The sequence below is a fragment of the Opisthorchis viverrini genome, assembly GCF_000715545.1.
Source record: "Opisthorchis viverrini unplaced genomic scaffold opera_v5_32, whole genome shotgun sequence".
Classification (NCBI taxonomy): domain Eukaryota; kingdom Metazoa; phylum Platyhelminthes; class Trematoda; order Opisthorchiida; family Opisthorchiidae; genus Opisthorchis; species Opisthorchis viverrini.
In genome coordinates this window covers 1815727-1829209 of record NW_008751687.1, presented here as the reverse complement: position 1 = coordinate 1829209, position 13483 = coordinate 1815727, and the positions used below count along the sequence as shown (strand labels likewise).

Sequence of the window (13483 nt, the reverse complement as noted above, 5' to 3'; positions counted from 1 at the left end):
TGAGAGGTGCTGAGAAACTCAGTGACACGATCTGGCGTCCACTCGGTAGAAACAGAGTAGCTGATCCGTAAAAACAAGTATCCGAAAACTAGAAATGAGAACATTATGCTGCATAGAGAAACGGCATACACGCATTCTTTCCTATGGTACTCTTGACGAGCTTTTAGTGGTTTTCCTTTCAGCTGTTGCAAGAATCAATTAACCATATTTCTTCTCCGGCGCGAATAAAACCAATACCTGACAAAATAAAAGTCATTTATCGTAAATCACATAGATATCTAAGAACAAAATACATGGTAGGAGTTCTTATACATGGGGGAATCTAGTTCACTCCATCTTTAGAATAATCTTCTTCCTTATACCCGTGGGTCCGGAATCACCAAACTGGGAAAGTTCAATCGCCTTTTTCCAGTCGTCGAAAGGAATGTCCATGAAAGGCGACGGTCGAATAAGGTTTTTAGTGAACCAATCAGACAATTGTCTGTACATCAGCCCCACGCGCGATGGATGCTCCTTCTGTATCCAAGCTGACATCCAGAACCCCCGGAGTCGCAGATCACGAAATATAAGAGGACCGACGGGAATGGACATTGGATTACGGGACATACCCCCGTAGGAAACCAGAGTACCACCTTCAGCAAGCGCTTTGAGTAGAACAATAGCGGATTTCCCACCTAGACAATTCAGTGCCAATTTGACTGGGCCAGAACTTTTGGCTTCTGCTACTAACGGACTAGTACTGTCAGTCCATTCGGATTCCGTAAAAGCCCACGTAGCGCCATAATCGATTAACAGCTTTCGTGTTTCTTCGGTTGCATCAGTGTTAACTCTCGGTCGGAACAGATTGACTAAAGGAGGGAGAGGTGACGAGTTAGCCAACAGAATCACAACGCACTTGTCTGGTAGTCCAAGAGTTTCGCTATTTGTATGGCGTAGATACCAACGGCACTGGTGGCACCGTTTTGAATTACCACACCGCCATTTTGAAGCTGTGTAAAGTCCGATAATAGACGAACTGCTGTCCCAGGATTTGTTCTGAATACTGCAGCGTGGGAAGTAGGCATTGAGTCCGGAAGGCGATAGAAAAAGTCGGATTTGGCGCAAACGTGTGTTTGCCAGGTACCGGAAGACACTCTGGTTGGGATGACAAGGTCACCAATTGCAAAGTCCTTAACATTGCGTCCTGTGGTGATCACCTGCACAGCAAGCGGGTTTACAAAATGGAAGAGTGACGAACGAGCAAACGTGATCTATTCATTGAAGTTAACAGTGCAACCCGCTTCAGCCAACGAAAGTGGATGCTGATAGGAAGAAACGAGGTTGCCTAACAAATTGGTTTGGTAATTCCCTACCAATCAACAAAATAATTCTTTAATTACTTGAGAGAAAAAGGTAGTGTGCTTCAGGTTCGATAAAATTTGCACTTCCTAAATACAGTGCTAGTATGTACGCTTTTGGGCAATCGGTGTTCATCTGCTTGAGTTTAGTAGGAGTAAAAGCACTAAATCAGATTTGATACCAGTTGCTATTGTATCAGATCCCAAAGACTCATTGCACAGACATAGAGAAACAATAAACGCTTAACTGATTGTCACCACTTTTCGCTTTTGACAGAAAAGCCTCGTCAGGCCAAGTCAGTGTGTAAGCAGGCCGATCGGGTTTTAAGGCAGCCAGAGAACCAATCCGTGGCCGACTTGATCAGTGCTGGGAGTTGATCTGAAGCTTTTGTTTGTTGGTTAGTGAGGATGACTTATGTTTACGATAGATTAGTCAAGGGGGAGGGGTTGTCTTCATGTTGCACCTGCATTTTTCGTCCTTGCCTTTTCAGTCTAGGTTACTTTAATGGCATATTCCTCTTGCGGATCGTTCACGGATTTTGTTTGCCTGTGTTCGTCGGGTGGGGGGTGCTGGGACAATTGGTTTGGGATTGGGGTGGTTGACTGAATCTTACTCAGCTTGGATTTTGTACTTTTAGACCCAGAACATTTTGCTGATAACTGCACACCGCCTCGTATCATCTCGGATGATATAAAACAGTTCTCCGCCCTCTATTCTATTTACGCTGGGATACTCGGTGATTTCCACCGTTTCGTCCACCAGTCACCGTGGTGTGAATCTGAAACCCCATCTCAGGATGCCCACATTTTCCAAATCCATCCTATGCCCAGTGTCTAGTGTATGTCCTACCATTTATGAATCTTTGACTATCGCCTGATATTCACCTATGTTTCTCGGTGGTCTATTATTGGACCGCTTATGCTCACCGATTCTGGTGTGTAATTCCCTGGCTGTCTGACCTATATGAAACTTCGTACAGTCGTTACATTTTATTTTGTATACACAGTTCCTAGTCCTATCAACCAGAAGGCGATCCTTCAACTGCACCAAACACCGAGCGTAAGGTCTTTCCCTTCTGGAACGCTACTCTAATGTTAGTCGTATTCAGTACCCTACTGGTGACTTCAGACGTACCTCTTTTGTATGAAATGATTGCTGTTCCGATCCACTCCTTGTTGGGCCTTGGTGTTGGCACCAATACCCGTCTTAGTTGCCGCTTAATTAAACCCACTAGGTATCCGCTATCTTGAAGTCATTGTTTTACCTCAAGCTGTGCTGCTTTTCGCTCGACCTCCTCTGTTCACAGTGCTCTCACCCTCCTAAACATCGTTAAAACTATTCTAGCATATGCTACTTTTGGATGTGCTTAGGAGTAGGTTAAGACCGCACCACTATCTGTTGATTTCCGGTAAACAGTGGTTTTTAATTTCCCAACACTCTTGTGTGTCATGCAGTCAAGGAAAGGTAGTGCACCATGATAAACTTAATGTGAGGGCCCAAAGTGTTCAGATATTGAAAGAATTCGTTTACCTTATCCCGCTTTATCACGACGAACGTGTCATCTACGTAACTCTCACCAAGGTCTATGGATAAGATTATCAATATCCCCCATTTCGGCCAACATATACATGGAAGACTAGGCAGAAAGCTTTAAACGGATTAGAGTGTCCACCAACGGTTTTCTGGCGTTACGTAGATGACACGTTCGTCGTGATGATTGACCAAACGTTTTGCAATCCATTGCTCGGTAGCTTTTTGTGTCTAGTCTTCGTGTTAATGTACGCGAAAATGTCGTGTCGTCCCTTATATTCATAAGAAACGCAGAACATTGAAATCGCAGTAATCCCTCTAAGGAGAAATCACTTTTCGTGGGAGCACCGGAACTTCTCCGATCGAATTGATCGTCTCTAATGTAACTTCTACCTCCCCAATTTTGCAGGGGTGATTTTAACACCTGATTAAAGGATATGAAGTCTATGCTGTGCAACAGAATACAGTGCAGTGAGGACCGGTGGCAATTCTGTGGAATGTAAGTTTTGGACGCCAGTCAAAACATAGGCTTTCGAGTTGCTAAAAAAATCAGCCTGGTCAGAGAAATCCAAATTCAGGTTCCTATTGTTACCGCTCGATAAGTGGGAAGGACAGCATCCGGCTGGAGTTCATGTTTTTCAAATGTTTCGGGATCACTATACAGAAATCCAGAAACGTGTCATACCTGTTTGTCCTGGAGTATTCATCTGCCAAGTTCTGAGAGAATGTGAGTTACGTGTGAATACAAAAAATACGCCACAAGACATTTGGCAAAGAAGAACGATGGAAAAATTGTATTTTTTTGGGAAAATAGTATAATGTGGTTGTTTTAACTAGAACTTGTACATATACAGAAGTGCGTAAAGCAGTAGCGTCTCGCACCTATTTATCTCTCCAATACACAGGCCTGCAAGAAAAGGGAGCAAGGACCGTGCAAACATTCAGGCGAAAAGTTGAAGAGACATAGCCTTATTCCCAGACCGTCCGGAATTTATCAACTCGCACATTTGCATCATCATAAGTGCATGTTTAATCCCCCAAACCTAACCACCAAAACAACAACCAAGCCAGCTTTGAAATGTCAATCAAAAGATATTACCTGTTCAGCAGAGGAGAACACGGCGTGATAAATGACCCTTGGTAGCGAGGAGCCGGTGTTGAGTGGACCACCCGATATTTCTTACCAGCCTTAGTAGATTTTTTGGGCCAAACGCTTTGGTTAAAGACTAGGTTCCGTATGATGATGGGTGCCAGTACTCAGTCGCCATTGGACATCTTCGTATTCAGTTACCCTCAAGTCTTGCTTTCAGTATCTAAACCCTTAGCCAAAAGCATTCTGGACATGTGTGTACGTTCGTTCCCCTTGTTGGACAGCTTGACTGTGACCGCCCATCAAACATTTTATCAATAATGCAGTCCAGGTGAAAAAAGAAGGCCTTCGCTGCGGAGTTATTTATTCGGAAATGCCAACTGACGGGTTACAGACCATTGAACAGGGAAGCAAAACTCTAATCTGCATCTTAGTTACAAAAACTGGACACAGATCTTCTCCCGAACGAGTCTTCCTAGAGATTCGTTGCCTCCACTCATTCGTCGGTCAAATCCAAGCAAATGTTACAAGGTGGCCCCACGAATTCCGCAACAGAATTCCCCTTTTCAATCGACGCAAAGCGAAATTCTACGAACAACACATACTACTCGCGTGCCTCCCTAATCAGTAGTATCACCGTTACACTGGTATACAAATAACGTTCACGTCACTGATAACCTAGGACGATCTTGTCACGCAGTTGTATGTACGCCAACCAATTTAGGAAGACCCTAGCTTTCCACCAGCGGTGTCTTGTACTGTACACCGAGTAGTTGAAGAGCAGATTGTCTTTTGAGGGACTCACCTGGAACCCAGCTGAATCTTTCATTTGTGACTGAATGTGCTGCACCAGACCGCCTCATGTTTCAGTCGCTACGATATTCGAGATATCACGCTACATGTATATTCATAATGCACCACTCATAAGGTTGCCGAAAATTCTTCGACAGCCCACTACCGGTTTCGCCCTTCTTGGGGCTCATCAGGTAGGCGCAGTCTCCGAGTTTCGGTCAACCTCATGTTCTATTTGACAAGTCAATCTATGTTGAAAGGCCCAGAATCACTGTACGACTGTTTGATCCTTATGAGGAATTATCAACAATGCGCATCCCGCGAAATTCAGAGTCCCGATCAATAGGTTGACCAATCAGTCGCTTAGCCACGAGCGGCTGAACAGCAGTGTAGTTAGCTCTCACGTAGACGTATGGCGCCGCTCATCCTTCAAGTACAGAAGGATACTTGACTCCTCGAGTGACGACTCCTCAGATGGAAGTTCCACTCATCTTGTTAAATCACCCTGTGCATCAATCTTGGTGAGTCATGAGCTGATCAGCGGAAACCCCCGACAACAGTGCGTAAACACGTTTTGAACGTGAACAATACATATGCTGTAAGCAGTCTTATAATCAACACTCCCAACCCTAGCCAAGGCCAAAGCGAGCCTGTGAAGTGTGAACCATTGGCAACTCTACTCGTTCTTTGTGTCTGCGACCCAGTGAATCGGTGGATCCATAACTCGGGCAATAGTGATGAATCAATTACAGCTCACAAATGTCCATTGAATGATACTATTTATTTTTACACTCAATGGTGGGAGGTGACAGTTTGGAGGTGTCATGGAGTAAGCGCTGGAACCTGTTTTCAGTCGACCTTAGAAGTGTCAGTGATATTATACGGGTGCCAGGGACTTCACCGTACATGCAATGTTTATTTAATCGGCATCTGACTTCCTGTCTACCTTTTTCAATTGATCAGAGGCAGGGCGTGTCACCAGGGTCTGAAACATTTGTGCACCGATCATTAGACATGATTGAGATAAGGGGATGGGTGATTCGAGCAAGACCGGCTTAAATACATGAGTCAATCGAACGTTAAGAATAAAGGGAGCATAATAGTTTGAGAAAGAAATCGGCAACAAAGTCTCAGGGTTGTTTTGTAGGAGACTGCGCGGTGAAACTGCGAGAGACAGTGCTTAACCACAGGGAGATTTGTGACCTAAGCGATTGCACAGAATTCAGATAGTCGGGAACTTTCTTGGTGGGATAGATTTGCCGTCATTGTGGTCCACAAATTTACCAGTCTAAAACATTATTCCAATATCACCAGCAGCCATAGCGATTGAATGAATGGACGGCATGTGTTTTCATGTTATGTTCGCCCAGGGGTAGGTCATAGGGCACGCTGGAATACTGTCAAACTCTCGTTACGAATAGTTTGACCACAGAACTGTCAATTCACAGGATAGGTTAACATCATTACACAAGTGCCAATTAGCTATGCCAAATACAAATCTATGAGAATAATAGGTTAAATTGACCGGATGGCCTAACATCTTGATTTCAGAGAGGGTTCTTTCAGAACTATTTTCCAGAACACTGCTCCACGAATAATAACGATAAAATTCTAGTATGCAACATGCAGAATACACGACAGGGGGCGTAAATGGGAAGGGAAAATAAGTCTCAACCATTGTTTTCTATAGACATACGTAAATATAGGTAAAACAGGATAAATTGATGGTGGTATGGAATTTAGTAATTTTCAATTGAGACGTCGCCCTACCAGTGAAGCCAACCTAAACTGAAAAGCCGAGAAACACTGTACGGCTGTTTCGTCCTTGTTGGGAATCACGAGTAGTGCGCGTCTCACGAAATCCCAGCGGGTCTCCAACCTGCAATTCCCCAGCCAGTGAGTGAACACCTGACGCTTCGGCCGTGAAGGGCTACACAGTAGTAACAGCGCCTCATAGAACAATCAATAAGCGGCTCAGAGGGGGAGTAATTTCACAAGATGAATGAAACTTGCACCTGAGAAATCGTCACTGGAGCCCGTCGATACCCGATCACATGGTTCCTGTGATTGGTAAATTGAGCGGGGCTATATCTTGTCTAAGTGATAACTAACCACATTGTTGTTCAGGTGCTCATGGCCCAATGGTCAAGTGTTCAACCAATTGTTTCATACATTGGTTGACCATCTGCTATACCATTGGGAGGAAGCACGAGACTGACATGCTTCCAGTTTGCCAAGGCGTATATAGGGGGAGTGGAGATGCTGAGGGTGGGTTCGAACCACAGGCCAGTAAGTCGCAATGAAGTTTGTATCAATGCTGTTGTTATTCCACCGACACAACTCTTACACTCCGTAATCAGCGTGTTTCAAAGGCCGCATGGGTGCGCGAACGTGACTTTCACCACATAAATAGCTAATAAGATTGACATAGGACAACTTAAGAACAAATAAGCGGTCACCTTTGACCGCACACCATATTTCACCATGTTCTAAACCACGTAACTCGGGTAGAACGGATGCTGGGGCTTCGCTTGGAATGTCTGCAATATATGCATAGAATTAGTCCTAATAGGCTGTGGACTGTGAATGTGGCGGGTACACTTCCAACTAAGGTTGCAACTGTCTACCGGAAAGACCATAATACATCAGGATTGCTGAATGCTACCCCAAAAGTTAGTGTCCAAAACAAATTATCACCCAATTGATTGCGGGTTAGTTGTATTTAGTTGATAAATTATGTTGAGGTTCCCGTGATAACAGCCGCTCAGATAGACATAATATAAGGGATTAATTTAGCAATAAAACCCCCAAATGGAACTACCTTGAAACGAGAGGATGAATACACGCAACATGAATGGAAAACAGTGAGCGGTAGGACTGTTGTTAGAGTCATATTCAGTTGTGTATTTTCAGCTATGCTATTTGTACTCGGACTACAGTTTAGGATTTGTAAAATTTACTTACACCTGGTAAATTAAGCAAATAAACTATTAATGACAAGGGGTACGGAAACTTTCATTCAGTCTGTCTTACATTGCTCTAGCGACCGAAAACAACTCGCACTGCCTTCTCGATGAACGCATTCTTAGATTTTCAGTGCCATTTTGAAAAATGTAGACATATGGACTAAAACCTCAGATAAAAAGTCAAAGCCATTCAACGCTCTCACAATATAATCAGGTTCAGACGGAGCTCAAAAAACTAGGATTTAATCTTACTGAGAGAGGCCGTTTCAAGATACGTACCGTTCAGGAGGGGAAGTAATAAGGCCTCAGTTCAGCAAAGGATGAGTAGATATACTGTAAAACAAGGTAGAAAGTCGACACAATCGATTATCGAAAACCGCCCTGATCAGGTTAGCATGCAGCTATGAAACAGAAACAGAAACCCCTCGGTATCGACATCATGAAATGAAACAAATGCCTGACTTACCCTGCCGACCCCCTCATTTCCAGCAACTGCCGGTAGTGGTGGTTTTATCGGGTAAACTCCTTGCACAGTATTAATATCAGATGGGTGAACAGGTGCTGCGCACATTTTTACCAAAATCTCGTCATCCGCTGGGTCGGACAAGGTGTGTTCCGACATGTTAAGAACAGCTTGCGGATCTCCATAGTTAGCGTACATTAGAGCTTTCGACGAAATCGACCTTCGACAAATCGCCAGTCCGACAAAGCGTGAGGGACACGAGGCAGAAAGCATGTTCCTAAGCAGAAAAAGTGGGTATCAATTTCAAAAGAGCAACACACAGCAGATAAGTGTTAACAGTGCCAAATCAATGATACTTAGTGACGTTTGACACTTCACACCATAAGGGTTATTCTGTTGACCGTATGCAGGGTGCACAGACAAGCTGTTGGCACTTGTCGTATTATTCCATAATGATGCAAAAGTGGTTGTCAGCTTTGTAGGTATGCAGGGTGCACAGACAAGCTGTTGGCGCAATCGATCCTTCCTTCTGTCGTATTATTCCATAATGATGGAAAAGTGGTTGTCAGCTTCGTAAATGTAGAGGTCAAGAAACTTCCCGCAGCTATCACTTGCGTCACGCACCAGGCTTATGAACCTCAACACATCAGGTCAAGTTGTACTCATGTTTGTGTAGGTATCAAACACGAAGGGACATCCCTCTCTGCACACCATAAATAGGCATACAACTTGGCTCAATACACTCGCGCGCACAGAACAGTAAGTCAACTGAACTCCACAAGTCTCCACGGATAACTACGGAGCACGTATAGCAGCTATACTACACAGAAGATACGTCCCGCGTCCGGAAACTCATTCTAAACAAGTGTCCTCAAACGACGTCACTTTTTGGCTTATTCCACTTTTCGCATTGTATCTATTTTTATCAAGTACACCTTACTATGGTATACATCGTCATTATGGTAAAATAAATTTGTTAGTGCTTGTCACCTGGTAATCAACTTAATTACGTTAGTGTAGCTCTGAGTCTGCCAAAGGCGATTCCTGACGCTCTAGATGCTCTTTCACAATGGGATAAGAAGTCGTATACCGTTGATGTTTGGGTGACATGAACGTTCAGTTAGGTAGAATAAACGCCGCTGAGGCCCAATTGGGTGGTCATCTTGGGTTGGATACGAAACGTACGGATAACGTAAATCCACTACTTCAGATAAGTGTCGATCACAGACTGCGGTACCAATTTCTGGAACAGCGGGAATCACTTGACAACGTCGTGCCCACCAACGAATCGGTCCAGAATCCAAATAAAACACATTGCAGTCAGTTAGCGGTGGCGAGCATCGATCATTACCTACCGGTCCTTCTGGAATACCAGTGTAGACTCCGACCATGTAATGGTGCGCTGATAATTTTCATTAGGTTTTTTCATATTTACACAAAGCAAGCACACCTCGCTTAGCCATTGGGAAGCCAATGGACCCAGAAATCAAACGAAACTTTCAGGAGCGGCTCCGCAAACGTCTGCCGGCGTTCGACTGATCCTCGAAACCTCTCGTCAGTGAAATAATCAGAAACCAAAATGGCTCCTTGACATGCAGCAAAGCAGAACTGTTGGACCGCTGGGCACGGTACTCTGAACAGCAATTTAGCTAGCTGCCTGCTACCTCCAATCCAGAATCCTGGCATCCAACAGAAAGGTGCACCGTGAATATGGAGCCGCCTTCAGTCTCAGAAGTGTCCGAGTGTATTTTCCTACGCAAGCGTAATCGTACTGCTGATCCTGACGACCTGCTCCTTTCTAGGATGGCGGTGTACTTCTCAGCCAGTGACTGCCTAGGCTATTTGGGTCTATCTGGGAAACCCCAGACAAGTGGAGTGAATCGATAGCAGTGTCCATTTTCAAAAGGCGTACTAGCAGTGAATGTAGTAACCAGAGGTTTTAGTTTGACTCTTGTTGTGATAAGGCTTCTGGCGCCAATGATTCTTCGTCGTCTTACGGTGGCACGCGAAAAATGGACTCGTAAGAATCAAGCGGGATTTCGACAGGGTGGAGGCTACGTTGACCACACATTCATACTACGTCAAGGGTTAGATCAACGCCACATGTACAGACAACCCACAATCTTGGTATCCCTTGACTTTGAGAGTGCGTTCGATTCTGGAGATAGGTCAGCGCTGTTAACCACATTTGCTCAACAGAGTATGTCCCCAGAAGTTTGTGAACATAATCCAATCTCTATAGTCACATACGCCTGGGCGGGTGAGAGTGCCCAATGACCTCTCCAAAAGCTTCTCTACAGAAAGTGGTATCTGACAATGATGTCCACTATTATCATTTATTTTTGAACAGCATGGTCACAAACATAAAAAGTGAGTGCAAGCGATGAATGCGAAAGAGTAACAGGAGAATATGGGAGAAAAGAGAGAAATGTCTCATTCGAAATCATGCCAAGGACAGTGCCAGTCTGATGAGGTGAATCCCAAAGTATGTAAAGATTTTGGTATGGGAACACGCGTCTAAGGACCAACAACCAAAGAAAGGACAAACAATGGTGAATGCTCTTCAAGGCGCAGTGTGCGCTAGCACAGTCAAGACTCGCACATCAGGCACAAAGTAACCGTCATACTGGGTCTGGTGTGAGATTAAATGGCAAAAATGTACCTTCAACGCCATGTGCCACGCATAAAAGTGTCATAAGTACGCAGGGAGCCCACAATGGCAAGCAAACACAAGTCGCTGACTGCGACCTTAGGAAGTCCCAGTCCAATAACAGCCTTAGCGGATTGAGGAAAGCAGATCCCTCGAAAGAGATGATCATCGGTTGGTGAACCAAAAAGTCGATATCACAACCGATGGAATAATGAGGCAAACGCTGGAAGGTGTTCAAAATCTTGGAATGCAGGTTGTTGCCGGTGAGAGCCTTCTCGATATGAAGTAAGAAGATGAAACTGTCTTCATCTTTGAAGGCCAAAGCGAAGCACAAGCCCTGTTGAATAGACTGACCCTGTGCTACGCATGTCGAAACACCGCCTCTTTCAGAATGGCGCAAGCCGTGAGATGGACAACACATGACTTGGCAGAAGGGCGTGAAAGCGATCACGAAGAGTTTGTGTTGTTAATGTTGTACGTCTTCCAGGATGGGGTCCCCGTGACCCCATGTCCGCTTGCAAAAAATGGTGGCTAAGCGATGTCCGTGGCGTTCGTGCTGTCAGTTCCTTCCCAATTTGTCTGATTAAGCGCTTGGAAGTGTAGGCACCTCAGAATGTTTGATATAGGCCAGCACTAAGACCCTCCCTCACCCATTCTTTTTCCCTTCTTTTCAATCTAGGGCTTTAAATATAATTAGACGAACCTTATAGCCGACGGCACTGTCTCACTACCCGAATTCATGGCATCTGATCAAATGAATGCAGTGTCTAATTAGCTGGTGTAAAAAAAGAAAGAAAGCGTTCAGCTGTAGCACCCTTCCGGTGCCTAGCTGCCATGCCACCCGAAGGAAGCACGAGGGCTGGGATACTGCCAGGTTGCCCAAGCCTAGACAGGGGAAGTCGAGTGGCGGAGGTCGGATTCGAACCACGGACCTTCCGGTCCGTAAATTAGCGAGGGTGTCGTGCCTACGACAGAACATGCGGCAGCCAGGTAACTGTGGCATCGAATATGCTCTCCAGTCTTATCATTCGAAGGTTGACTGAACACAGGGAGAGAAAGATTCGTGAAGACAGAGTTGGGTTCCGCCCTGTAAGAGGACACATGGATCAAATCTTCACCCTCTGACAGACTCTGGAACAGAGTCTTCCAGAAACTAACAGTGGTTGCGTTTCTTGACTTGAATTCTGCCTTTGACTTCCTGGGCCGTCAGGTATTGTGGCAGTGTCTATGGAACAAAGGTGCCCGCCATAAATCTTTGACCCTCCGTAGGATGCTGTCCGCCAATTCTAGCGGACGTGTTAAGGCCTATGGGACGCTCTAGCCTGAGTTCACCATATCAAGTGGTGTCCGACAGGGCTGTCCTCTTTCACCTTTCCTCTTCAACTTCGTCATTGATACGATTATAGAAAACTTACTATCAGCCTCTAATGCATGTGGGGTCGAAGTGCTTCCGGGGCGACCGCCCATAGATATCGACTACGCAGGTGGCATAACTCTTTCCGGATCTGACTCCTTGGTAACGCCAACAGTATTAAATAATCTAAATGATTCCGCTTCACAGTTTGACACGAGCTTCATACCTGCAAAGTGTAAAGTACTGTCGCGAAATTGGGTAGGTTCAAACCCATGCTTGCGGATGAGCCGATTGAGGTAGTAGACACATTTGCCTACCTGGGCAGCTGTATCAGTCCTGGTGGTCTCGCGAAAGATGATTATTCCATCCGGACTGGGGGCTTTTGTGAAACTGGATTCACCTGTGGTGCAGACGTGACATAAGCTTATCTGTCAGGGGTTGAGTTTACAACGCTGTACTGCGCTCCATATAACTATACGGATCAGAAACCTGGCCGCTGCACGAAGGACGTCAAGACTGTTTGACTGTTCGGACCATTGATCGAGTCTGTTGGGAACACCGGATCAGCAATGCTGAAGTACGTCGAATGGTTTAAGGGAGAAATATCTAACCCACGATAGATGTACTGATCACACTGCATAGGTTGTGCTCCGTATGCCAGTCGACCAACTTCCTCGCGCAACACGCAAAGGGTAGAAACGAACTAGGACAGGTCAAACTGACTTGACAGCAAAGTACGAATATAAGTACCATGAAAATTAGCTGCGCTTTTCATTGCCGTCTCGGTGAACGGGGACCTTGAGACGAGACACATCGACAAGTAGAGACATTGTCAGGCGTGGCCCAGTCATGTCATCAATGGCGCTCCTGCACCTAAGCTATTGCATTCAGCGCAGAGCTCCCTTTGAAAAAGCCCCACTTAAAAATCCATCGACAACTCCGTATTTTCGCATCAATTTTGTCAGCTTCCGCCTTCGATGCGCAGCTAGGATGACCGCTCAGCTGTGGCACCCTTTCGGGGCCTAGCTACCACGTCACCCGGAGGAAGCACGGGGGCTGGGATAACGCCAGGTTACCCAAGCTTAGACAGGAGAAGTCAAAAAGCAGAGGTCGGGTTCACACCACGGACCTTCAGGTCAGCCACCGTCAACCATGAATTGCACATACACAAATAAACTCATGCCACATCGGCCGTCGCGTGGTGCCATCAGCCGGGTCGCCTTACTTGCTGCATACAGCAGGGCGGGTAAGCGAAAACAGGCTACTGCTGACGCCTCCCTTCTTTCTCCTTCACATACTT

The 13483-nt window shown here is 45.5% G+C and overlaps 1 protein-coding gene across 1 annotated transcript; it reads right to left on the bottom strand.

Annotated features, from left to right (window-relative positions):
- Positions 1 to 328: 328 nt before the first annotated feature.
- Positions 329 to 8456, bottom strand: T265_13032 (hypothetical protein; the record flags this gene model as incomplete). The annotated part of the gene is made up of 3 exons (XM_009166824.1): positions 329 to 848; positions 896 to 1196; positions 8183 to 8456. Coding segments are annotated over 3 exons (1089 nt in total), but the record flags the coding sequence as incomplete, so codon positions are not given.
- Positions 8457 to 13483: the final 5027 nt, after the last annotated feature.